We start from the raw sequence: 21,690 nt of genomic DNA on the forward strand, positions 1-21,690 counted from the left end.
GAATCAAACGATCTTCAGCATCAGACACTTATGGTAAGAATGATTAAATATGTAATTAGCTAAGGTTTTACATATCACAAATCAGATAATATGGTGGTTGGACTTGGTGGAGTCTTTGAGAAAATACTCAGAAACTCTTTCGCGGTGTGGATTAATATAAGATACCTTTTAGGCCCCTATTTTCAGTGTCAAACAAGTATTATTAGATCATAGAATTGATGTAAGGTTATTTGCTTTGTTTGTCTTGAGCTACATAGAGCTTTTTCTGATATAATCCAATAGGCCATGAACAACTTTCGAAATCGTTCCTGAATAAGTCAGTGGCACTTTCTCAGCAGTCAGCACAATATATACACTTAAGTTATACTAGAAAGTGACCCCAAAGAAAAAGAAAAAAAGTGTCAATCAATTAAGGTCAACTCAAGAGTTAGAGACAGAGAAGAACAAAGACAGAAGAGACTTTGTGACTTGAGAGGGAGAGAGAACAGAGAAAAGTCGTCTTTGAGGGTAAACCAATGGAACCGGTGATAATCGGTGCGCTAATATTAGATGTTCACGCTAAGCCGGCAACCACACCAATCTCAGGAACCACCGTCCCTGGCCAGGTTTTTCAAAAATTTGAATTTTTGATTGATCTTGTGCGCAATCATATACTTATCCTTCCAAAATTAACCTGTACTTATCAATTAGGAAATTTTGAGTAAAAGGTTAAATCTTTCTGGTGAATAGGTCTTGTTTACGCCGGGCGGTGTAGCAAGAAATGTAGCTGATTGCATCTTCAAGCTTGGAATTAAACCTTTCATGATTGGCACTTTGGGCCTTGATGCTCCAGGTCTGCTTTATCATACGATATTTGCAAAGACATTGGCTTTTTTTTTGCTTGCTTGGACATTTCTTGGTAGCTTAACTTTTTGGTACTTTTTTGTATTCATACACAGCCAATGCACTGTTGAAAGAGTGGAAGCTCTCCACTGAAGGTAAGACTTGTAGAGTAAAGGAACTTATGCATTACTCAGTTGCAAAGTCTTTGCCTTTACATATGTATGAGACATCAAACCTATTTATGAATCTTGTCTCATTTCTATCTCTCGAATAGTCAATCAACTTTGTAGTCCTTTTCTTCTTTGTCTCTGTTTCTGTCACCTTTGGTCGATAAACTATTTCTTGGTCGATGTTGCAGGAATCTTGAGACGTGAAGACATCACTACTCCCATTGTCTCCCTTGTATATGATATGAATGGAGAAGTTTCGGCTGGTGTTGCTGGTGTTGATGCAGTTGTACGTTCCTTTTTTATGTCGTATTATCGGCTCATCTAGTTGATCTTAGTGATTATGTTCGTTTCTTTTTTAGCATTTTAGTTATGAAATTATTGAGGATCAGGTTACAAACCAAATGATAAACTGAGAATTAAGGATGTTGTTGTTGTTGTTGTTGTTGTACTACTTTGGATAAGTAACTTACATTTACATTGTTTTAATGGGGCAGGAAAAGTTTCTGACACCTGCGTGGATCCAGCGGTTTGTAAAAAACATAAGCTCAGCGCCTGTTCTTATGCTAGATGCAAATCTTAGCACTCTTGCTTTGGAAGCATCTTGTAAATGTAATGCTTATTATTTCTCAGTTTGATTGTCTAATCATCGTTTTGTCTGTCTTCTCAACGTTTTCCTTCTTGAAGTGGCTGCAGAGTTCAATGTTCCTGTATGGTTTGAGCCCGTGTCAGTCACAAAGTCACGGAGAATTGCCTCGATTGCCAAGTATGTGAGTGTTATGTCTCTATACTCATGAAGACTTGATTCCTTTTGTTCTCTATGTTTATTTGCAAACCAACATATTTAAAATTTGTTTCCTGTAGGTAACGATGGTGTCTCCGAACCAAGACGAACTCGTAGCAATGGCAAATGCTCTCTGCACCAGGAATTTGTTCCACCCCTTTAAACCAGAAGAAAGTAAGCTTTCAATCGAAGACATGTTCTGCGTGCTAAAGCCAGCCATTTGGGTTCTCCTTGAAAATGGTATTAAAGTAGTTATTGTAACCCTCGGCTCAAATGGAGCTCTCCTATGCTCCAAGGAAAATCCAACAAGGGCTCTTAACATAAACCGAAAGCTCCCCAAAAGTGGAGAGATTTTCAAACGTGTACAATCGGTATGTTCACCAAACCGGTTTTCTGAATCCAGCCCGGGGCTTTTCGCAATGCATTTCCCGACCATCCCAGCCAAAGTGAAGAAGCTCACTGGCGCAGGTGATTGTCTAGTAGGGGGCACAGTTGCATCGCTAAGCGATGGGTTAGATCTAATCCAAAGTTTAGCGGTTGGCATTGCCTCAGCTAAAGCAGCAGTCGAGTCAGATGAAAATGTGCCTCCTGAGTTCAATCTAGATCTTGTTTCTGGTAAACGAACTAAATCTCTGTCAATATGAAATTAAAGTCTGTGTTTTGGTTATCATATTCGGTTCATTGGTCTGAATATTGCTTTTGTGTTTGGTTTGACTATACAGATGATGCAGAGTTGGTATACAATGGAGCGAAGATGTTATTAGTTCATCAGTCTATGCTATGAAGGATTCATGATCTTGTTGGTTCTATTACTAAAGAATGTAGTTGGCCTCTGTGCTTTGCAATTGTTTTTTTTTTTGCTCAAAATAGAAAGCAAATATAAAATTAACCTTTCTTAAATACTTTCCTAAATCCTAAATCAAATGCGAATGAAGAACCTGTCTCTAATCACACCTTTTTAAGAGTGTGGATTCCTTTCGTAATCTTTCTCTCTAATCTAAAGGTTTCTTCTTTATATAAATTTCGTCTTCTTGCTCTTTGATATATAAATGTCCGGAACTATAAAAGTTAAGCTAAAACTAAATAATAGAAAATTTGTAAAAATTTAAACAAATTAATTACTTCTAGGTAACTTATCTCTTCTTGTCATCTTTCATATGCACTAATGATTTGAGAAGTTGAAGCAATAGGTAGTGAATATAATTAGTGGAAAATAACTAAATATTCCTACCATTTGGACTGCTTCGAGAAATCAAACCGACACTTGAACGAGTATGACAAGTGACTTCTAACTTGATTTTTGTGTCTATCCAATCTCCAATTCATCGATCATTAAACCGGGCGGCAAAAGCTTAGTTAAATGTTTCCGCATGTATATTAACGTATTGCTGGAAGAGCAATTGAGGAAGCAACAATGATAAACAAATGTTTCTTGTCGACTGTGAAACATCCGTGGATTCAAATCGCAGCATGCGGATACATGTGATACATGTTGTCAACTTCCAAGATCAAGATTGCGGTCGCGACAAGGTACAACTCTATATATAAGACGAAAGATACTAATAAACTACCTTTCTTCCCAAACGCTTTACCCGCTATTTCGGGGTAAGTAAGGATCCTAGGGTCGAGTTTAAGGCAACGTTGGATGAGTAAACCTGTGTACCAACTTGTTGCTCCAACTACAAAGAAACATCCACCAGAGGAAAGTGCATAAGGAACAGCCAAGATTCCAACACCTACACGTATACATATGTATATCGTTACTATGCAGTTAGTCTAATTAGGCCAAAAGTGAAAACTTTTTTTACCTGATAAAGAATTCAATGTGTAGAAACAAGCGTGGACGGAGGAAATGCCAACGTCGCCGTCGTTCTCATCGGAATATTCCATCTTGAAAGTTTTGTTTTGTGCTAATAGAGGTGTGAGGAACTTTTATTACTTGTGTTGGTGTCAGTAAGTGAGTGTGTTTATATAGCGGACCAGATAGATTAACCGGAGAATATAGCGGACCAAATAAATAAACCGGTAAATTGGTTATTGAATGGGTTAAGTGTAACCGGTTTTGATTTTTTATCTCATCTTCTTCTTCAAAAAAGAAAACACAAGATAACAGAATTGCCACCAAAGCTCCAATTTTTATCGCCACACACAGCAGAAGAAGCTCGAGGAATGAGAAGATAGAGAGAGCTCACTCAAGATTTCGACGATATGTTTGTAACACTAAACCCTAGGATTCTCCATTTCTCCAAGCTCCATCCTCTTTCTCGACCTTCTTCCTATTTCTACAGAACTCGAAATGTGTCTCTGACCACGAATTGTAAGCTTCAGAAGCCTGAGAATGGGAATCAGAGAAGTAGTAGTAGCGGAAGTCTCACGAAGACCATTTCGCTTTCCGATTCGGCACCGCCGGTTACGGAGGAGACGGGTATGGAAATTTCCGGCGATCGGGTTGTTAAGGGAGGTGGTGATGGTGGTGGTGGAGGAGGAGGAGGAGACGGAAGAGGATTAGGGTTTTTGAAGAAGTTACCGAGAAAGGTTTTGTCTGTTTTGTCTAATTTGCCTCTAGCGATTACAGAAATGTTCACCATTGCTGCTCTCATGGCTCTTGGTAAGTCCTAGGCTTCCTTTTTTAAGATATTGGTTTTTGCATTTAGTATTGAGAAACTGATCAAAGTTTCGTTTTTTAAGGGACTGTGATTGAACAAGGTGAAACCCCTGATTTCTATTTCCAAAAGTATCCAGAGGATAATCCTGTGTTTGGGTTCTTCACTTGGAGATGGATTTTTACACTTGGATTGGATCATATGTACTCTGCTCCTATATTTCTTGGGATGTTGGCTCTTTTAGCAGCTTCACTTATGGCATGTACTTATACTACTCAGATACCTTTGGTTAAGGTTGCAAGGAGGTTTGTTTTTTTCTTCCTTTCTCCGTTCTGTAACTCCTTGTTTTTACAAAAGAGCTCATGAATTTAGCAATTTGCAGATGGAGTTTTATGAAGTCAGATGAGGCAATTAAAAAGCAGGAGTTTGCTGATACTTTGCCAAGAGCATCTATCCAAGACTTAGGAATGATTTTGATGGGTGATGGATATGAGGTTAGGGTTATTTCTCTTCGTTTTCATGTTCTCCTACATGTGTATGAGGTTTTTCTTGGTCTAGTGGTATTAATTTTCCAGTTTGTTTGTTCTGTAGGTATTTATGAAGGGTCCTTCCTTGTATGCTTTTAAAGGTTTGGCTGGTCGATTTGCGCCTATTGGAGTACATATAGCAATGCTTCTGATTATGGTGGGTGGAACCCTTAGTGCAACTGGGAGCTTTAGAGGTTCGGTCACAGTTCCTCAAGGGCTAAACTTTGTCATGGGAGATGTCTTAGCCCCAGTTGGATTTTTCTCAATTCCAACTGATGCTTTTAATACCGAAGTTCATGTTAATCGATTCACCATGGATTATTATGATAGTGGAGAGGTGAGTCTTTTGTTTTGCTTTCTCTGCTCTCTCGTTATGTCTTCATGATTGTAATGTCTTGTGACCTTTCCCAGTTAAATAGAACTCTTTGTTTGATATTCCTTTCTGATGTTGTGTAGGTCTCACAGTTTCACTCTGATATTTCACTCCGTGACCTTAATGGGAAAGAGGTTCTGAGAAAAACAATTAGCGTTAATGATCCTCTGAGATACGGTGGTGTCACCGTATACCAGACAGATTGGAGTTTCTCAGCCTTGCAGGTGACAAAAGATGGTGAAGGACCATTTAACTTGGCTATGGCACCTATTAAAATCAATGGAGACAAGAAGTTATATGGGACCTTCTTACCAGTTGGTGATACTAATGCTCCCAATGTCAAAGGAATGTGAGAACCTCTTACCTTACAGGAACCTTTCTTTATAGCTAAGGCAGAGTATAAGAGATGAAACTTTTTCTTGGATTCTTGACATAGTTCTATTTTGGTGTGTCCTGTATGGGCCTTAACTTTGCTCTAGTTGAAATTTTCAGATCTATGCTAGCTCGGGATCTACAATCTATAGTTGTATATGATCTGGAAGGAAAATTTGCTGGAATAAGGAGACCAAACTCGAAGCTTCCCATTGAAATTAATGGTATGAAGATCGTTATTGAAGATGCAATTGGAAGCACTGGTCTTGAGCTAAAGGTAAGAAAAAACTTCTTGTAGTGTCACCGCACTTACGAAAATTGAGATCCTAGTTTCTTTCAGTATAATATAACATTTTCGTTGTTGGTCTTGTTTCTCAGACTGACCCAGGAGTACCCGTGGTCTATGCTGGTTTTGGTGCTTTAATGCTCACTACCTGCATCAGTTACTTATCTCATTCACAGGTAAAAAATAACTCTTAAAGTCGATATCAATCAAAGTCTTTTTCTGTACCTACGTGCTCTGGCATTTGAGTCTTACTAGAATTTGGTCATCCACCTCCAGCAACCTGTTCATCATTTAACTCTGGTTTCCATTTTTCTCTTATGTGTTTCTGAATCATCATATGAAGATATGGGCACTACAAAACGGAACAACATTGGTTGTCGGGGGAAGAACCAACAGAGCAAAGAACCTATTTCCTGATGACATGAATCGATTGCTTGATCAAGTTCCTGAGTTAATTAATAAGAATACTTCAGTTGTCTCCGAGCAATCTTGATTAGCTCTGATGCATTTCAAGACAGAACCAATAAAGTTGTATAGAATTATGAAAAGGTATAGTTTTCAAGAACACACATTCTACATGTTGCTGATCATCATATGGGAAGAGAGAGGGAGAGGAGCTAGAGAAACTGAAACTCCAGAATTGATTTGCATGGAAGTTTTGTTTAAAGAGTCTTAGCTTCTTCTACACCGTGAAGTTAGAAAATAGATGGTAATTACATTAGTAGCTCTACTGTATCATCCTCTGTATAAAATATTTTTCTCTGTAAATTTTTTAACAATATTAAATTGCCGACAAAAAGTAATACAATAGTGTTATCCTGTATTTAGATAAATGCCAAACTACAAAGTCAAGATCGTCTGCTTTGTCTTTTGTCCTAAGTTGCTCATCAAAGTCAAGATCTTCTAAAATCAGTAGCAACCATGGAGAAGCCAAAGTTCAAAACTGTTCAAGAGGTGGTTGCAGCCGGTGAAGGACCAGAGAGATATCTCCACGCACCCACGGACGATGGCAAAAGTCAACCTCTTAACAGTCCGGTGCCGGAGATGGATATTCCGGCCATCGATCTCAATCTTCTCCTCTCTTCTTCCGAAGACGGTCAAGAAGAGTTAAGTAAACTTCACTCTGCGCTCTCTACATGGGGCGTTGTTCAGGTTTGATTCTCTTAATTTAGTGATGATCAGACATCAGAGTCATGAATCAGAATATGTACAAGTTCTTATTGAAGTAAGCAGGTGATGAATCATGGAATTACTGAAGCGTTTCTCGACAAGATTTACAAGCTAACCAAGCAGTTCTTTGCCCTTCCGACCGAAGACAAACACAAGTACGCAAGAGAGACAGGTAATATCCAAGGATATGGAAACGATATGATTCTGTCGGATGACCAAGTTCTTGATTGGATCGACCGTTTGTTTCTCACTACTTACCCTGAAGATAAGCGTCAACTCAAGTTCTGGCCTCAAGTCCCAACAGGGTTTAGGTAAAAATCCATACTTTGCAATTTCAACACCATCTTGGTTCATTTGGACTCTGTTGATTTTGACTTTAGTTTCTTTCTTCAGTGAAACTTTACATGAATATACAATGAAGCAACGGGTAGTGATTGAGAAATTCTTTAAGGCTATGGCTAGATCATTGGAATTGGAAGAGAATTGCTTCCTAGAGATGTATGGAGAAACTGCTATCATGAATGCAAGATTTAATTTCTTCCCTCCATGTCCGAGGCCAGACAAGGTTATTGGGATTAAACCGCACGCTGATGGCTCGGCTATCACTATTCTCTTACCGGACAAAGATGTCGAAGGACTTCAGTTTCTCAAAGATGGGAAGTGGTATAAAGCTCCAATAGTCCCTGATACAATTCTAATCAATTTAGGAGATCAGATGGAGGTAACTTAATCATATAGATATGATTTTGTAAGATTGATTGGTGTAGGTTTGGCATAATGATCTTTTGTGTATGGTCAGATAATGAGCAATGGGATATACAAGAGTCCGGTTCATAGAGTGGTGACAAACAGAGAAAAGGAAAGGATATCTGTGGCAACGTTTTGTGTACCGGGTCCAGACAAAGAGATACAGCCAGCGGAAGGGCTTGTATCTGAGGCAAGACCAAGATTGTATAAAACAGTGACCAAGTATGTGGAGCTCCACTACAAGTATTATCAACAGGGTCGAAGAACTATTGAAGCTGCATTGATCTGATAATATACTTTTCAAAAATGGGTCTGTTTGTAAAATGGAACTTGGAATGTGAGGCTGCATTGTGCTGTGTTGCAATTCTGAGACAATAAGGGAGTCTAAACTCTAAAGCAAGTTTCCCTATACCAAATACTATTTAAAACAGAATGTTTTGTGTAGCAAACTAAGTGAGGTACGACTCAATATATAAGACGAAAGAGATTAATAACCGATCTTTCTTCGATCCCAAACTTGCTATTTTAGGGTAAGTGCGGATAGTAGGGTCAAGCTTAAGGCAGCACTGGATGAGTAAACCTGTGCACCAACTTGTTGCTCCAATTAGAAAAAATTGGGACCATTACTATATATAACCAACTGATAAGAACACATATATAGAATGTCTTGTACCCATTGATCTTAATAGAGACAAGATCAATGGGAAGAGAACACATACACAAAACTGAAACTCCAAAAGTAATTTGCATGGAGGTTTTGTTTGAAGAGTCTTAGCTTCTTCTACACCGTGAAGTTAGAGAATAGTTTTTTTATAAATGGGTAGGTTTCCTTGTTTGTCAAGTTATATGATGTGTATGTATCTCAATCTTAACTACAATAATTGCCCATCTTGTAGTCGTACTATGATTTGTTTGTTTTTCTAATAACATACTTGCCTCTATTATATAATCCTCTCTTCCTCTGTATCAATATTTTTCTCTGTAAAATAATTTAATAATATTGTTCAAAAAAATTATCAAGATCCTGTTCAGCTGCTCAAGATCTTGGTCCAACTGCCGACAAAAAAGTAATAATATATAGTTTTATCTTTTGGGATAAACTGACAACAAAGTCATCTTATCTTTTAACCCAAATTGCTCATCAAATTCAAGAACGTCTAAAATCAGTAGCAACCATGGAGAAACCAAAGTTCAAGACTGTCCAAGAAATGGTTGCAGCCGGCGAAGAACTACCGGAGAAATATCTCCACGCATCCGCAGACGATGGCAAGAGTCAACCTCTTAACACTCCATTGCCGGAGATGGATATTCCGGCCATCGATCTCAGTCTTCTCTTCTCTTCTTCTGAAGACGGTCGAGAAGAGTTAAGTAAACTTCACTCGGCGCTCTCTACGTGGGGGGTTGTTCAGGTTTGACTCTCTTACTTTAGTGATGATTAAAGTGTCATGAATCAGATTCTGTACAAGTTCTTGATAGAAGTAAGCAGGTGATGAATCATGGGATCAGTGAAGCGTTACTTGACAAGGTTTACAAGCTAACCAAGCAGTTCTTTGCGCTTCCGACCGAAGAGAAACACAAGTACGCTAGAGAGACAGGTAATATCCAAGGATATGGAAACGATGTGATTCCGGCTAATGATCAAGTTCTTGATTGGCTCGACCGTTTGGTTCTCACTACTTACCCTGAAGATAAGCGTCAACTTAAGTTCTGGCCTCAAGTCCCAACCGGGTTTAGGTGAAAAATCCATACTTTGGAGTTACTTAAGCTGATCTTGGTTCATTTGACTCTTTTGATTTTTTGACAAAAGTTTCTTTCTTCAGTGAAACTTTACATGAATACACCATGAAGCAACGGGTGATGATTGAGAAACTTTTTAAGGCTATGGCTAGAGCTTTGGAACTGGAAGAGAATTGCTTTTTAAAGATGTATGGAGAAAATGCTTTCATGAATACAAGATTCAATTTCTTTCCTCCATGTCCGAGGCCAGACAAGGTTATTGGGATTAAACCGCATGGTGATGGCTCGGCTATGACTCTTCTCTTACCCGACAGAGATGTGGAAGGGCTTCAGTTTCTCAAAGATGGGAAGTGGTATAAAGCTCCAGTATTCCCCCCTAATACAATCGTGATCAATTTAGGAGATCAAATGGAGGTAACTTAATCATGTAGATTGTATATGATATTTCAAATGTTGATTAGTGTAGGTTTGACATAATCTTGTGTTTGTGTGTTTGTGGTTAGATAATGAGCAATGGGATATACAAGAGCCCATTTCATAGAGTGGTAACAAACGGAGAAAAGGATAGGATATCTGTGGCAACATTTTGTGTACCGGATCGAGACAATGAGATTAAGCCAGCGGATGGGCTTGTGTCTGAGGCAAGACCAAGATTGTATAAAACTGTTACCAATTATGGGGAGCTCTACCACAAGTACTATCATCAAGGTCGAAGAACTATTGAAGCTGCATTTATATCTAATTAAATATACTCTTTAAGTCTCCTTTTAGGTTTCACAAATGGGATTGTTTGTTTGTTTGGAACTTGGATTGTGAGGCTGCAATGTGTTGTGTTGCAATTCTGAGATAATAAAGACTAAAGAGTCGCTAAACTATAAACAAAATTCACCTATATCAATTAAGCCAATCTGAATTTTAATTCGGTTCTACCTCCTCAGTTACAATATTCGAACCTAATCGAATTTTTTAAAATTTGGTCTTCATTCCTCCATATGTACCCGAATAAATCGAGATTCCGAATACCTCAAGTGAAGTGTCCTATTAGGGAAGATGTCTCCAATATCGATACTTGAATATTTGAGTGCCCATTTATCTAACAATCCCTCCTACATGTATGTACAGTATATAGTGAATGTGATTGAATTAGTTTTTGGAAAGCAATAGCCAATAGGTAAGTAAGAACTTGTGTAAGAAACTAGGCAAAACCAAGTTTTTAAAGCTTTGACCAAAAAAATACATTTTGGATTTTATAACCGAGGCCCTTTTACGATAATTAGTTGATTAAGTTGGGCTTTAATGATTGATTCTTAAAAAGCCCATTTGACAAAATTGAAAGAGGCCCAGCGAAAAACCCTAGACTAACCAAAACATTTCATCATCTCTTCCGATCTGAGATTCTCAGGCGAAGATTTTGTATCTTTTTTTCCGGTAACAATCGCTCTTGGCCGTCCAATTTCTAGTGGTTCATTCTTGGAAGACTTGGTTGATCGGAGATAAAAATGAAGCCAGTAATAGGCACAGTGGTATCGAACAAGATGCAAAAGTCGGTGGTCGTCGCCGTCGATAGACTCTTCCACAACAAGCTCTACAACCGCTACGTCAAGCGTACTTCCAAATTCATGGCGCACGACGACAAAGACGCTTGCAACATCGGCGATCGAGTAATTCACTCTCATTTCCTTCTTCCCTATTTGAAATGTTTTGGTCTCAGCCATTTGAAGTATGCTTTTGGAATAAACTTTTAGACTTAGAAAAAATTCAAGATTTGGTTCATGTGCAGGTGAAATTGGATCCATCAAGGCCATTGAGCAAGCATAAGCATTGGGTTGTTGCAGAAATCATCAAGAAAGCTCGAATCTATTCACCTCAGGCTGCTGCTGCTGCCGTTGCTGCTTCTGCTTCTGCTTCCTCAGCCTCCATTGCTGACTCTTCTGCTCAGTCTCAGATTCCTCCATCATCTACTACTTAAAGGTGATTGATTTAGTCTTCTGCTACTGAGATATCTTTTGGAGCTGCTTTGATGAGAATTGGCTTAGATGCAGCTTCTCCTTTACCATTATATCTCTCTTTAGTGGGTAGTATTGCTGTGTGACAATATGCATCTTGTTATTAGATACTTGAACACTTCATCACTTTACGTTGTGGAATCAATGTATTTGTAGATTAACATATTTGTTTCTTGTTTGCTTCTATACCTTATCTATCATTATGGTTAGCCTGATCATCCCTCTTTTCCTCTTATTGCAGTTTTGTTAGGAGAAACGTGCATGGAATGGGAGAGATGTCTATGAAACAACATAGGCACTGTACTCGAAGTTGATGCTTTTTGATCATGTCTGTGGTATTAGGTTTCCTGAGATGATTATTAGTTATATGATGATAATAACACTGTTAAGAAACTCGATCTTCTTATGTCATTTTGGTAAATTAGTGCATTCATGTTTCAGCAAAAGTGTGAGATACTGATGAGTTGTTGCTAAATTTTTTTGTCATTTCGGGCGTGAGTGAAGGCTGATTAAATGCCTCTTTGGAGTGGCTACACCAATATGCTAAACTAAAAGATCAGTAAAAATCAGTCTTTTCACTCTTTCTTTGCTCCTCAACGTCTGAGATTATGGGAATCTGTCTTTTAGTTAGATATCTCTTATAAAGTTTTTTGATAACGAGTCTTGATATATCTATCAAGTTACAAAGACTTGAGCTTCTATAGACAATTTTGTGTTTGCTACCTATCTATTTTAAGTTTTGTTTTAGAGCAGAGAGGGAAGTAACCAGAGATTGAACAGGGAAGAAGAAAGAGACAAGAACCAAGTCAGGAAAGCTAATGTTGCTGCAAATTGATATCTGTTGCAGATTGTTGGAGGGCAAGAAAATCCGTCTGATCGCAGAATATCAACAACACTAGCTGCTGATGAAGCTGAAGCCAACACTAGAACAGACACCACCTGCAATACAAAAATGGTGAATTCGAATCGAAAACTAGTTTTTTTTTATATACTTTTTTCTCAGTAAGCACTAGATATATACTAGCGTTACCCAATCACCAATAGAGATAGCGAGGAGGATCCGTGGCTTTTGAAATGGTTGATTGAGAAGGACACAATAGATATCGACCATTGCTAATGTCAGATTCCATGGTATAGCTACAGACATGATCGTCACCAGGAAGCTGCAGATTTGTTTGTAGGATTGTTAGGGTTCATAAGAGAATGTTATATAGAATTACGAGCCAATTTACCAGAAAGCAGTGAATTGGTAGAAGCGAACACCGATGGTCATGAAGAGAAGAGCGCCAAATGCTAATACCGTTTGCCCTACCCTTAAGGAAAGGCTTGCGGTTGTGCCCACAGAACCAGGAACCTCAACCATCACCAGCGTTTCGCTTGTGTCGCACGAAAGCTAGCGCTTTATAATTTAAAACTCGATAAAGATGGAAACTTTTGACATGGGTCTGGAAGATGTTGTGGGATTTTCAATTAAATCATCTGGGTTTTCGTTTTCTGGTGCAGACTAAAGAGATGACGATCATGATCATGACGAAGAAGAAGAAGGAGAAGAAGGAGAAATAAAAGTGAGACAAGTTGCTAGTGTTTCTGGTTCGCACGTTGTTTGTGAGTGTTACGAATGGTGGAAAAGAGAAGACTGTTCATGTTGAAAGAGTTGTGGTCTGTATTCATCAGACAAAGCAGAGCAAATGTCGGAGAAAACTGTTTTATGCAACACTTTTTATTCCTTCCTTCTTCGTTTCTTAATTCCTACTTTTTGAATTTTATTTTATCCCAAACCACCTTTGGAATTCATCCCAAACCAACTCAACCATTACTATATTTGCAATGAAAGTATCTTAATTATTTTGGTTTACAAAAAAAAAATAAAAAAATAAAAAAATATTATCTTTATTCTTTTTTAATAATTAATTTTAAAATTCTTATATAGCATATTAGATATCTGACAAATAATCCAGATTTTCTTAACAGATATCCGAACTGTATAAACAATATATATATATATATATATATATATATATATATATATTGCTGATATAGAATGAAACATATTACGCCTAGATAATTAGCTGATGGTAATATAATAATTTCATAGCTAAATTTAGAAATCTTTTGTTGGTGTTATGTTTAATATGTTAGTTCAACCTCAACCCCGTACACTATAATATTACATGGACAAAAAATACACTCTTGGATGCTGTGATGTATTTAGTTACAGTTGTCATGTAAAACATATACATATTTAGTTACAGTTAAATGAAAAATAAAATTGATATTTTATATATTTATTTTGTCTTATTAAAATTTCTTAATTTACTCTCATCTCATCGCTATTTTCCTAATTTTTTGCTCCCAAATTTATGGTTTTACATGATTAATATCAATCACTAAAGAAAAAAAAAAACGAAACAAAAAACTATGATTCACAAAAGTTAGGGTTGAAAAGCTTATAGCTGATCTAAGCTCAACCTGATCCTCTATACGAGACATAAGTAAGAAAAAGGTTAGTTCTTTCTCGTTGAATTTACTAAGTCTTGTTATCGTGAACCTTGATTTGATTTAATTAGCGGTCTTTTTCTTTCTTCTCTTCTTCTTTTGCTACTGCCGTTAAGGTCTCTTCCAAGGTTTTTTTTTTTTTTTTCTTTTGGTCTGATTTTTTTGTGCGTTGTTATGTTTATCAGTGAGGCTAATTTAGAGCGAGCAGAGGAGATTTGAAGTTTGGTTTTAATAATATGAGCAGTATCTGTGAGCTTTGCGACGATTTGCTCGTGAAGATACTGTCATTGCTTAAGACAAAAGAGGCTATTGCCACGAGTCTTTTGTCTAAACGATGGATTTCTCTGTGGAAACTGGTTCCAAGGCTTGACTATGGTACTCCATTATATGCGACAGGTTCAGATTTTATTGACAATTTTTTGCTGCTAAGCAAATCTCCAGTTCTAGAAACAATGCATCTCAGACTTGGGGATAATTGTGAACCTGAAGCACATGAAAGATGGGTTGATATCGCAGTTGCTAGACACGTGCGTGATCTTGAGCTTATTCACTATCGTTTCCATTTAAATCCCATGCCGTGTCCTGTGAGCTTGTTTACATGTAAAGGCCTTGTGGTTTTACGCCTTCAACAAGTGATGATTTGGGATATTCCTTCGACAATATTTCTCCAATCCCTCAAGAATCTGTCCCTGCTATGTGTCAGTTTCCTCTCCGGGGATGAACTTGTTCATAGGCTCTTATCCGCTTGCCCTATCCTTGAAACCCTCACTGTACGTCGATGGCTCGCTGACTTTGTGACGACCTTCACAATTGCGGTCCCGTCATTGCAAAGCTTATATATCATGCAGAGACCAGATTTCCATGGAGAAAGAGATGATCGCGAGTATGTCCTCACTACTCCTTCTCTAAAGACTTTAAAAGTTCTGGATAATTTTAGTCGGTTTCGTTCGTTAGTGAAAATGCCCAAGTTGGCGAAGGCAGAGATCAAGATTAGACATGAGGACTCTGAGAAGCTCATGGAATGTCTAATCTCAACCAAACACCTCTCCTTGTGTCTTACCTCAGCTGGCGGAGGACAACTTTTAATGGCAAAATCTTTTGAGTATCTCTGCCAGCTCGAGTATCTAGAGCTATGTACTAAGTGCTCATCAAATTGGTTATGCCTTCTACTCAGACATTCCCCTAAACTGCGAGTTCTGAGGTTAAACAATGTAAGTTATTTTACTCCATTCATAAATACGTTTATTGCAGCTTCTCTATATCTCATTTTTGTTTATATGTCAGAGAATTTGCGGCCTGTTTAGAGATGTTGCAGCTCAGTGGGAGCAACCATGTTCTGTTCCTGAATGTTTGGTGTCGAGTCTCGAAACTGTTGAGTGGATTGGATATAAAGGAACAGAAGAAGAAAAAGAAGCAGCGATATACATCTTTGACAAGGCTAGCCACCTCAAGAGGATGACCATATCCGGAAAGATCACCAATTTGGGAGAAAATTACTGTACGCTGACAGATTTGGCATCCAGGCAGAGCTGTTCTAGCAAATGTCTGCTTGAGGTTCTGCCCGGAGAAGCATTGATATATTAATAGATTTTTATTTCTTTCACTTCTTAGCTTAGCATTTTGGTTTGTAGCCACTTTAACAATATCTTAACTAAGTTTTGTGGGTGTTTTTGCAATGACATTTCAGTGCAAGTAAGAAGAGTCTCTCCCCTTTTTCTTATTCAATTGTATATCCTTGATTTTTAGAAAATTACAAGACAACACCTCAGAATTTACTAGCTTCACTAAAATTTTGACGGTTAAAACACCTCACCAAAATGGATCTGAGAAGTAAATTTTGCAAATGCTAATAAATGGTAGAATTGATGGTCGATAGTCTCAAAAGGTAATTCGTTGGAATTTGGAGGAGAGAGTCGACGAGAAGAACAGAAACCAAAAATAAATACCAATAGTAAACCACTATATAACTATATGTCTCATGACTAGGTTATTTCAGATCCAAAGAGCAAGAAGATTACAAAAACAAATACAATGTCTTCCATTGCTTCATGCTGCATCTACCTCACCGCTTCAACACTGCACAAGATGAAAGAAGATAGCGGCTTAGCAAACTCAAGACATTTGAGATCTCAATATGACTAGAGAGATCACAAACATAATTTATATGACTTAGATTATTTGACAACTTTCAATACAGACAATCTTGTCCTAACATGTTCAGAAAATATTGAAGATTAACATTAATGTTCCTTCAAGAAGACTCTCTCTCATGCCACCACAAAAGAAGCAAACTAGCTTTTGCTTAATTAATAATTACAGTCAGACAACCCCTAATCTCCAAGGGATATTTCGGTATGTTAGATAACTTATTAAGTCATAATCTGAAACATATATTCTTGGGAACTTATTCTCATTAGTAAGGCTTCTAAAAACCTAGTTTAATACAGACTAGAGAGATCTTAATATGGCATATGAGGAATCTATGTATAGATCACACACATTCTCGACAAACCTTTAAAATCACATTCTAAACTACACACAATCTTGTTCTAACATGTTCCAAAAATATCAAAAATTCACATCAAGGTTCCTTCAAGAAAACTCCAATCCAGAACAAAAGAATCAAACCAGCTTTTGCCTAAGCATAACATAACCAATACCTAAGTCTCCATGGGATACATCGTTAGATATGATATTCTTGTATCAACAAGTGAGCCTAATACATAAGCTGAAGCAGATTAATGACCCAAACATCAATATGCACTGAAATTTCCAGTTTCTACTTCTGATCAAACTTAAGCAAGTACCATAACTCGATCCTATAGCATTACGCCTCAAAGCTAATCAATTTAATCAAATTTCTATCAGCACAAATCTTGCTAAAAGTCAGAATCTACAAAGCAAAATAATATCAAAAGGGAGACAAATTTGATAGAATCCGAGAATTTTAGTATCCTGACCTGAAAATTCAAAGTGAATCAGAGGCTTAGAACTCGATCTTGAGCTCATCCTTGGAATCGGAGAAATACGAGAGGACGTAGGGAACAGCACGGACAACGACAACCCAGCTGCCAAAGAGAGCTACATGAGTACGAAGCTGCTTCAAGGCCACGGCTTTATCTGGCTTTCGCATGAACATTCCTGGAAACATGGCTGCGATCTTTCTTCTTCTTCTTCTTCTTCCTCTTCTCTCAGATTGTGGAGCTTTTTTTTGTGATTCTAAAACCCTAACCCTCAATTAATTTGCCGTCTCCTCCTTTTTTACAGTAAGATATGGGCCTAATTTTGGATCTGGGCTTTAAATTAAAGCCTTTTAGTACACTGATTTTGGATCGTAAGATATGGGCCTAATTTTGGATCTGGACGGTTTTAATTTTCTTTAGTTATGAAAATCATTAACCGTCGTTTTGGTTAAAATTGTATATGCTAAAAAAATCACTTATACGACTCTATCACTCTACCAAATAAAAACAGTTGAGTTAATAAAAAAAATATTATGTCTTTTTACAGTTATTATCTATTGTGTTTTTTCTGAAAAAAAAAACTTTAAATAATTTTTTGTTCAAATATTTCAACTTAAAAAATACAAATGTACTAGGTCGAATTTAATGTGTAAAGTAATTTTTGAGTATTTTCAAAGAGTTTGTATGGTGATATTCATTAATTATTTTAAAATTCTATAAATTTAGGGTTCTTCTCCGAGTGTTTGATTTTATAGATTATTTAACCTAATTTTTAAAAATTGAAAGTTGTAGCCAACAGTTATCCGCGGATTATACTAGATTTCGTAGTAAATTAAAAGTAAACTAGTGAGAAATGATATTTGCCAGATTTTTTGAAGAAAACCTTAAAGTTATTTTGTTGCAATATCAAAAAAAATTGTATGAAAGATTAATTTGAAACAAGTCGTCTTGGTACAGTGGTAAAGGGAGGTAAGTCCCGCCACCTGGGTTCGAGTAGCATTGGCCACAGGGATTCGAGATTTAACATGGTTTTCCCCGGTCACAGGAGATTAGTCTTTGGACCTACAAAGCCTTTGGGATCATGAGTTATCGAAAAAAAAAACCAAAAAAAAAAAAAAAAAAATTTGATTCAGACAGTTTAAACTGGTCATATGGTTGGTGTTATTTGATACTTACACTACAAGAAAACACGTCATTTGCGACTCCGAGTAACGTCATAAAATGGTCGCAAACACCTACTTCGCGACTACTTAACGACTATAACAGATGGTCGCTAAAAAATGGTCGCTAAATATATTAGTCCTGAAATAGTCGCAAATGTACGACCACTCTATGACTGTGAAATATAGTCGTTAATAAGGGACGTTTTACAGACCTTTAATAATCAGACGTAATACTTCTTTCAGTTACAATACAGTCACAAATGTGTGTTTAAAATTTGCGACTAATTTATGACCCAATATATACGGTCTGAAAGTCGTTTGATATTGTAACATTTGTGCAACTAGTTGGGTTGTATATTGAATTTAAAATGGTCACAATTTGGTGATATTTTGGCATCTAAGAATCTTGTTTAATTGACCTAATTTGATTACCAATCTAAATAAATGACGAAATACAACATTAAAACCCAATTAATTAAATTAAATATCATCCTAATCATAAATTAACAAAGAAACCATCATCCTAATCATACAATAAACATCCTATTTCTTCATAACAAAAAGTTAACCAAATAGTTAAGCATATCATGTTTATGAGTAGGAAGGTTAGACAAAGGGGTTATGGGACTGGTGGACTAAACTAATATTTATCGAATTCTTTTTAGGCTCAAACTCACAATGTCTTCATCGATGTCATGTTTTGTAGCAAAGGAAATGGAGATTCTGGTCCGGGCAAGTCACTTATTTTCCTACAGAATTTAAAATGTAGAGCAGAGTTAATATACATCACTGAAGGTGATTAACACGTTAAAGTTTGTGTACTTACAAGTTTGATAACTTTCTCAGAGGACCAATGGCACTAGGAATAGGTCCAACTAAACCACTTGCTTGTATAACCCTTATTGATGAAGCAAAACAAACATTTCAATCTTTTATAAGTAAAAAAATACCGATATGGAAAGTTTTCGTCGAAAGTAATGCTTACAGTTTCCCAAGTTTTGTCCAGTGCTGGATGAAATCTGGTATAGTACCAGTGAACTGGTTGTCACTTATACGGCGGTATAGTAAAGTTAACCAAACGAGGTGGCACGTGCAGAACCTGTCACGGCAGCTGGTTCAGTACTTGTCACAGTGGCTGGTGCAGTGGCTGATTGTCCGGTGGCTGCAGGTGTGGTGTCAGCTGTGGTTGCAGGTACAGTTGGAGAAGAAACCAGAAAAGATGCAAATTCTGGATCTTTGCCTTTCATGTAGAGGAAAAGCTTTTGCAACTGCATTTGCGTTTGTCGGTGCTCCTATTCACGTCGTGCATTCTCAGCCTCATGATGAGCCATGTTGCGACGAAGTTGTTCTTGAAGCTCCAAAACTGTTGATGAAGAAGAGCTTTCATAAGCTTGTTTTCTTTTCCCTTTCTTCAGTGTCTCCACAAGTGATCCCAAGCCAAAAGGGTTGCCCTTTTCATCTGTTTCAGTACACTAAAACAAACAAAATTTAACTAAACCAATTTTAAAACCAACAACATTCAGACCAGCAACAGAGAATTCAGATCAGCAAAACAAAACAAAAAAAAATTCAGACCAGCAACAAAAAATTCAGACCAAATAGAGAACCATCAGTATTCACACCAACAACAAGTATCATACGTTTATCATGTACATAAAGAGATGAAAAACCACAAAGCAATTCACACCAATAACAAACAAGCGTCATATGCTTAACAAATTATGAGTACTACAGAATTACCTTAAGAAAGATCTCATTCTTTTCACTAATGCTGAGAGTACGTTGAGTTGAATTTTCAGAAGAAGTTTCTGGACCATCCTCGTCAATTTCAGACAGCTTCTCTTCTAACGTCTTCTCATAGTGCTCAGCTACTTGTTTAGCTTTTTGATCAACAAATGATCCGTCAGCTCGAGTATGTGTTCGCATAAACACTTCGCCAAGTGATACAGGGCGTCCTAATTCTTCCTCCTTCAAGGCAAATGAAACTAGTTAAAATCAAGAAACCAATATCTGAATATAAGTGCAGTGAATTGTTTTTATGGACAGAGAAGTATTACCATTTCTTGATGAACTTGCACAAATGATTTCTGACACGATCGGAGTTTCTGCTCTGTGAAGCATTTGAGCTCCTCTCTATTACATCAGGGTCGTTCCAATGAACAAGCTATTACATCAGGGTCGTTCCAATGAACAAGCATCTTAGCCCACAGTGTATTCGTAATCCAAATAGGTTGTTTACCACTTCTTGGCTATTACCAAGAATCCATCTCTAACAAGCTCAGTAATATCACTATCCCAGTTGAACTTCCGCTACATAATACAAAAGAGTTAAGTAAGCAAAGATACTAAGTCATTCATGAGTGATAATAACACTTTTAAAGCTATATGACATTTTACCGCAAAAGTCCTGAAATATCTCTCTCGAATGGATGGAGGAGTGACCTTCCAACTGTAGTAAGGACCATCAAATTTCCTCCTAAATATTCCAGCAATCGCTCGGGAAAGTATACCTCTGTGCCTATTGAACCTGCCACAAAAAAAAGTATTAGTGCTTATTAAAGAGAGTAGTAGACATTACATGACACCACACACCAAAATATTACTAGAATCAGTCCTTATCAAACTCATTTCATCTAACTAATGTCTTATTGAAGCAACAAAGAATTAGAAAGAGTCCAACAAAAAAGTTAAGTTCTGAGATCAAAATAAAGCAAACAAAGCAGCAATTAGTTACTTTTCTAGATGACTAAAGCAGACAAGTTATGTTCCTCAAACTCATATGAGAAATGATATGAAAAAGAGAAAAGGAGAGACATTACCAAAGAGTCTCAACGCCTGGGATAGGATCCTTTGACAGAAGAGGTAGATGTTGTCGGCCTGGAAGAGCTAGCAAACGGTTTAACAAAGCTTGGCTGTCTTCGTCATTAGGGTTTTCTTCTTCCTCGGGATTTTCTTCTTCAGCAGGACTAAGATCATGGTTCTCATCATTTTCATCTTCCTCTTCATCATCTTCCTCCAGCACTGGTTGAGGAGCATGAGGCGCACGTTGAGGAATACGAGACGGTGGTTGTACCCTGGCTGGATATTGTGTCGGAAGTTGTCTATTTGACTGGGTCACGGACTGTGACTCCGATCGAGCCACCGAGGAGTGAGAAGACGCTCCGATACCACTCCTACGCCCGCGTGAAGGCTCACCAGAAGAGATCCGAACACCTCTGGCTTCTTCACCTCCGAGAGAATGCTCACCAGAAGAGATCCGAACTCCTCTAGCTTCTCTGCTTCCGCGTGAACTCTCAACATTCTGGACCTGAACAATTGTGGCTCCTTTTCTTCCCCGAGAACTCTCACCATGGAAGACCCTAACACCAGCAGCAGATTTTCCTCCACGACCTCTTGTAGACTTTCCCTTACCAGCCATTAGAGAAGAATCGATTCAGAAGAGAATGAGAAGAGGAGAAAGTTGAGAGAATTTTG

The 21,690-nt window shown here is 37.6% G+C and overlaps 9 protein-coding genes, 1 long non-coding RNA gene and 1 pseudogene across 10 annotated transcripts; 7 read left to right on the forward strand and 4 right to left on the reverse strand.

Moving 5' to 3' along the window:
- The first annotated feature begins 330 nt into the window (after positions 1-330).
- LOC17900345 (pseudouridine kinase) lies at positions 331-2,724 on the forward strand. Its single transcript, XM_006305045.2, has 8 exons — positions 331-605; positions 730-832; positions 939-977; positions 1,181-1,278; positions 1,487-1,601; positions 1,677-1,759; positions 1,854-2,388; positions 2,496-2,724. The coding sequence occupies exons 1-8, from the start codon at positions 516-518 to the stop codon at positions 2,555-2,557; spliced, it is 1,125 nt and encodes a 374-aa protein (XP_006305107.1). The 5' UTR covers positions 331-515; the 3' UTR covers positions 2,558-2,724.
- A 1,165-nt stretch (positions 2,725-3,889) lies between these two features.
- Positions 3,890-6,744, forward strand: LOC17900000 (cytochrome c biogenesis protein CCS1, chloroplastic). The gene is made up of 8 exons (XM_006303570.2): positions 3,890-4,381; positions 4,462-4,681; positions 4,759-4,870; positions 4,968-5,240; positions 5,360-5,625; positions 5,769-5,925; positions 6,027-6,110; positions 6,278-6,744. The coding sequence occupies exons 1-8, from the start codon at positions 3,982-3,984 to the stop codon at positions 6,425-6,427; spliced, it is 1,662 nt and encodes a 553-aa protein (XP_006303632.1). The 5' UTR covers positions 3,890-3,981; the 3' UTR covers positions 6,428-6,744.
- A 43-nt stretch (positions 6,745-6,787) lies between these two features.
- Positions 6,788-8,347, forward strand: LOC17897037 (protein SRG1). The gene is made up of 4 exons (XM_006306250.2): positions 6,788-7,086; positions 7,168-7,415; positions 7,498-7,825; positions 7,904-8,347. The coding sequence occupies exons 1-4, from the start codon at positions 6,856-6,858 to the stop codon at positions 8,138-8,140; spliced, it is 1,044 nt and encodes a 347-aa protein (XP_006306312.2). The 5' UTR covers positions 6,788-6,855; the 3' UTR covers positions 8,141-8,347.
- Positions 8,348-8,975: 628 nt separating this feature from the next.
- Positions 8,976-10,507, forward strand: LOC17897247 (protein SRG1). The gene is made up of 4 exons (XM_006304448.2): positions 8,976-9,260; positions 9,338-9,585; positions 9,672-10,002; positions 10,092-10,507. The coding sequence occupies exons 1-4, from the start codon at positions 9,027-9,029 to the stop codon at positions 10,332-10,334; spliced, it is 1,056 nt and encodes a 351-aa protein (XP_006304510.1). The 5' UTR covers positions 8,976-9,026; the 3' UTR covers positions 10,335-10,507.
- A 465-nt stretch (positions 10,508-10,972) lies between these two features.
- On the forward strand, positions 10,973-12,083 carry LOC17896963 (30S ribosomal protein S17). Its single transcript, XM_006304250.2, has 3 exons — positions 10,973-11,249; positions 11,369-11,559; positions 11,836-12,083. The coding sequence occupies exons 1-2, from the start codon at positions 11,088-11,090 to the stop codon at positions 11,555-11,557; spliced, it is 351 nt and encodes a 116-aa protein (XP_006304312.1). The 5' UTR covers positions 10,973-11,087; the 3' UTR covers positions 11,558-11,559; positions 11,836-12,083.
- A 165-nt stretch (positions 12,084-12,248) lies between these two features.
- LOC17898855 (CASP-like protein 5C3) lies at positions 12,249-13,098 on the reverse strand. The gene is made up of 3 exons (XM_006305684.2): positions 12,827-13,098; positions 12,625-12,757; positions 12,249-12,533 (listed from the first exon to the last, which is right to left on the reverse strand). Exons 1-3 carry the CDS (start codon positions 12,955-12,957, stop codon positions 12,339-12,341), a joined length of 459 nt encoding a protein of 152 aa, XP_006305746.1. The 5' UTR covers positions 12,958-13,098; the 3' UTR covers positions 12,249-12,338.
- On the forward strand, positions 12,455-13,363 carry LOC111828746. Its single transcript, XR_002832515.1, has 2 exons — positions 12,455-12,549; positions 13,098-13,363. It is a non-coding gene; the product is annotated as an uncharacterized LOC111828746 (long non-coding RNA).
- Positions 13,364-14,010: 647 nt separating this feature from the next.
- LOC17898239 (putative FBD-associated F-box protein At5g56440) lies at positions 14,011-16,093 on the forward strand. The gene is made up of 3 exons (XM_006306380.2): positions 14,011-14,097; positions 14,276-15,301; positions 15,375-16,093. Exons 2-3 carry the CDS (start codon positions 14,327-14,329, stop codon positions 15,672-15,674), a joined length of 1,275 nt encoding a protein of 424 aa, XP_006306442.2. The 5' UTR covers positions 14,011-14,097; positions 14,276-14,326; the 3' UTR covers positions 15,675-16,093.
- On the reverse strand, positions 16,009-17,319 carry LOC111828745 (mitochondrial import receptor subunit TOM6 homolog). Its single transcript, XM_023777432.1, has 2 exons — positions 17,051-17,319; positions 16,009-16,166 (listed from the first exon to the last, which is right to left on the reverse strand). Exon 1 carries the CDS (start codon positions 17,239-17,241, stop codon positions 17,077-17,079), a length of 165 nt encoding a protein of 54 aa, XP_023633200.1. The 5' UTR covers positions 17,242-17,319; the 3' UTR covers positions 16,009-16,166; positions 17,051-17,076.
- Positions 17,320-18,746: 1,427 nt separating this feature from the next.
- On the reverse strand, positions 18,747-20,179 carry LOC111828661 (annotated as a pseudogene).
- A 272-nt stretch (positions 20,180-20,451) lies between these two features.
- On the reverse strand, positions 20,452-21,634 carry LOC111832443. The gene is made up of 3 exons (XM_023788764.1): positions 21,036-21,634; positions 20,614-20,743; positions 20,452-20,526 (listed from the first exon to the last, which is right to left on the reverse strand). The coding sequence occupies exons 1-3, from the start codon at positions 21,632-21,634 to the stop codon at positions 20,452-20,454; spliced, it is 804 nt and encodes a 267-aa protein (XP_023644532.1).
- Between the last annotated feature and the right edge of the window lie 56 nt (positions 21,635-21,690).

The sequence above is a fragment of the Capsella rubella genome, unplaced genomic scaffold (assembly GCF_000375325.1).
Source record: "Capsella rubella cultivar Monte Gargano unplaced genomic scaffold, Caprub1_0 scaffold_1, whole genome shotgun sequence".
Lineage (NCBI taxonomy): Eukaryota > Viridiplantae > Streptophyta > Magnoliopsida > Brassicales > Brassicaceae > Capsella > Capsella rubella.

Bases quoted from the DNA above. Each gene is read 5' to 3' on its own strand.
- LOC17900345 (XM_006305045.2), top strand. From the start codon at position 516: ATGGAACCGGTGATAATCGGTGCGCTAATATTAGATGTTCACGCTAAG. The intron at 606-729 runs GTTTTTCAAAAA...TCTGGTGAATAG, and splicing joins GAACCACCGTCCCTGGCCAG to GTCTTGTTTACGCCGGGCGG. The intron at 1,279-1,486 runs GTACGTTCCTTT...TTAATGGGGCAG, and splicing joins TTGCTGGTGTTGATGCAGTT to GAAAAGTTTCTGACACCTGC.
- LOC17900000 (XM_006303570.2), top strand. From the start codon at position 3,982: ATGTTTGTAACACTAAACCCTAGGATTCTCCATTTCTCCAAGCTCCAT. The intron at 4,871-4,967 runs GTTAGGGTTATT...TTTGTTCTGTAG, and splicing joins TGATGGGTGATGGATATGAG to GTATTTATGAAGGGTCCTTC. The intron at 6,111-6,277 runs GTAAAAAATAAC...CATCATATGAAG, and splicing joins GTTACTTATCTCATTCACAG to ATATGGGCACTACAAAACGG.
- LOC17897037 (XM_006306250.2), top strand. From the start codon at position 6,856: ATGGAGAAGCCAAAGTTCAAAACTGTTCAAGAGGTGGTTGCAGCCGGT. The intron at 7,416-7,497 runs GTAAAAATCCAT...TTCTTTCTTCAG, and splicing joins CAAGTCCCAACAGGGTTTAG to TGAAACTTTACATGAATATA. The intron at 7,826-7,903 runs GTAACTTAATCA...GTGTATGGTCAG, and splicing joins ATTTAGGAGATCAGATGGAG to ATAATGAGCAATGGGATATA.
- LOC17897247 (XM_006304448.2), top strand. From the start codon at position 9,027: ATGGAGAAACCAAAGTTCAAGACTGTCCAAGAAATGGTTGCAGCCGGC. The intron at 9,261-9,337 runs GTTTGACTCTCT...AGAAGTAAGCAG, and splicing joins CTACGTGGGGGGTTGTTCAG to GTGATGAATCATGGGATCAG. The intron at 9,586-9,671 runs GTGAAAAATCCA...TTCTTTCTTCAG, and splicing joins CAAGTCCCAACCGGGTTTAG to TGAAACTTTACATGAATACA.
- LOC17896963 (XM_006304250.2), top strand. From the start codon at position 11,088: ATGAAGCCAGTAATAGGCACAGTGGTATCGAACAAGATGCAAAAGTCG. The intron at 11,250-11,368 runs GTAATTCACTCT...GTTCATGTGCAG, and splicing joins CTTGCAACATCGGCGATCGA to GTGAAATTGGATCCATCAAG.
- LOC17898855 (XM_006305684.2), bottom strand. From the start codon at position 12,957: ATGGTTGAGGTTCCTGGTTCTGTGGGCACAACCGCAAGCCTTTCCTTA. The intron at 12,758-12,826 runs GTAAATTGGCTC...ACAAATCTGCAG, and splicing joins TACCAATTCACTGCTTTCTG to CTTCCTGGTGACGATCATGT. The intron at 12,534-12,624 runs GTAACGCTAGTA...TTTGTATTGCAG, and splicing joins CTATCTCTATTGGTGATTGG to GTGGTGTCTGTTCTAGTGTT.
- LOC17898239 (XM_006306380.2), top strand. From the start codon at position 14,327: ATGAGCAGTATCTGTGAGCTTTGCGACGATTTGCTCGTGAAGATACTG. The intron at 15,302-15,374 runs GTAAGTTATTTT...TTTATATGTCAG, and splicing joins GAGTTCTGAGGTTAAACAAT to AGAATTTGCGGCCTGTTTAG.
- LOC111828745 (XM_023777432.1), bottom strand. From the start codon at position 17,241: ATGTTTCCAGGAATGTTCATGCGAAAGCCAGATAAAGCCGTGGCCTTG.
- LOC111832443 (XM_023788764.1), bottom strand. From the start codon at position 21,634: ATGGCTGGTAAGGGAAAGTCTACAAGAGGTCGTGGAGGAAAATCTGCT. The intron at 20,744-21,035 runs GTAATGTCTCTC...TTTTTGTGGCAG, and splicing joins CCAGGCGTTGAGACTCTTTG to GTTCAATAGGCACAGAGGTA. The intron at 20,527-20,613 runs GTAAAATGTCAT...TGTATTATGTAG, and splicing joins GATATTTCAGGACTTTTGCG to CGGAAGTTCAACTGGGATAG.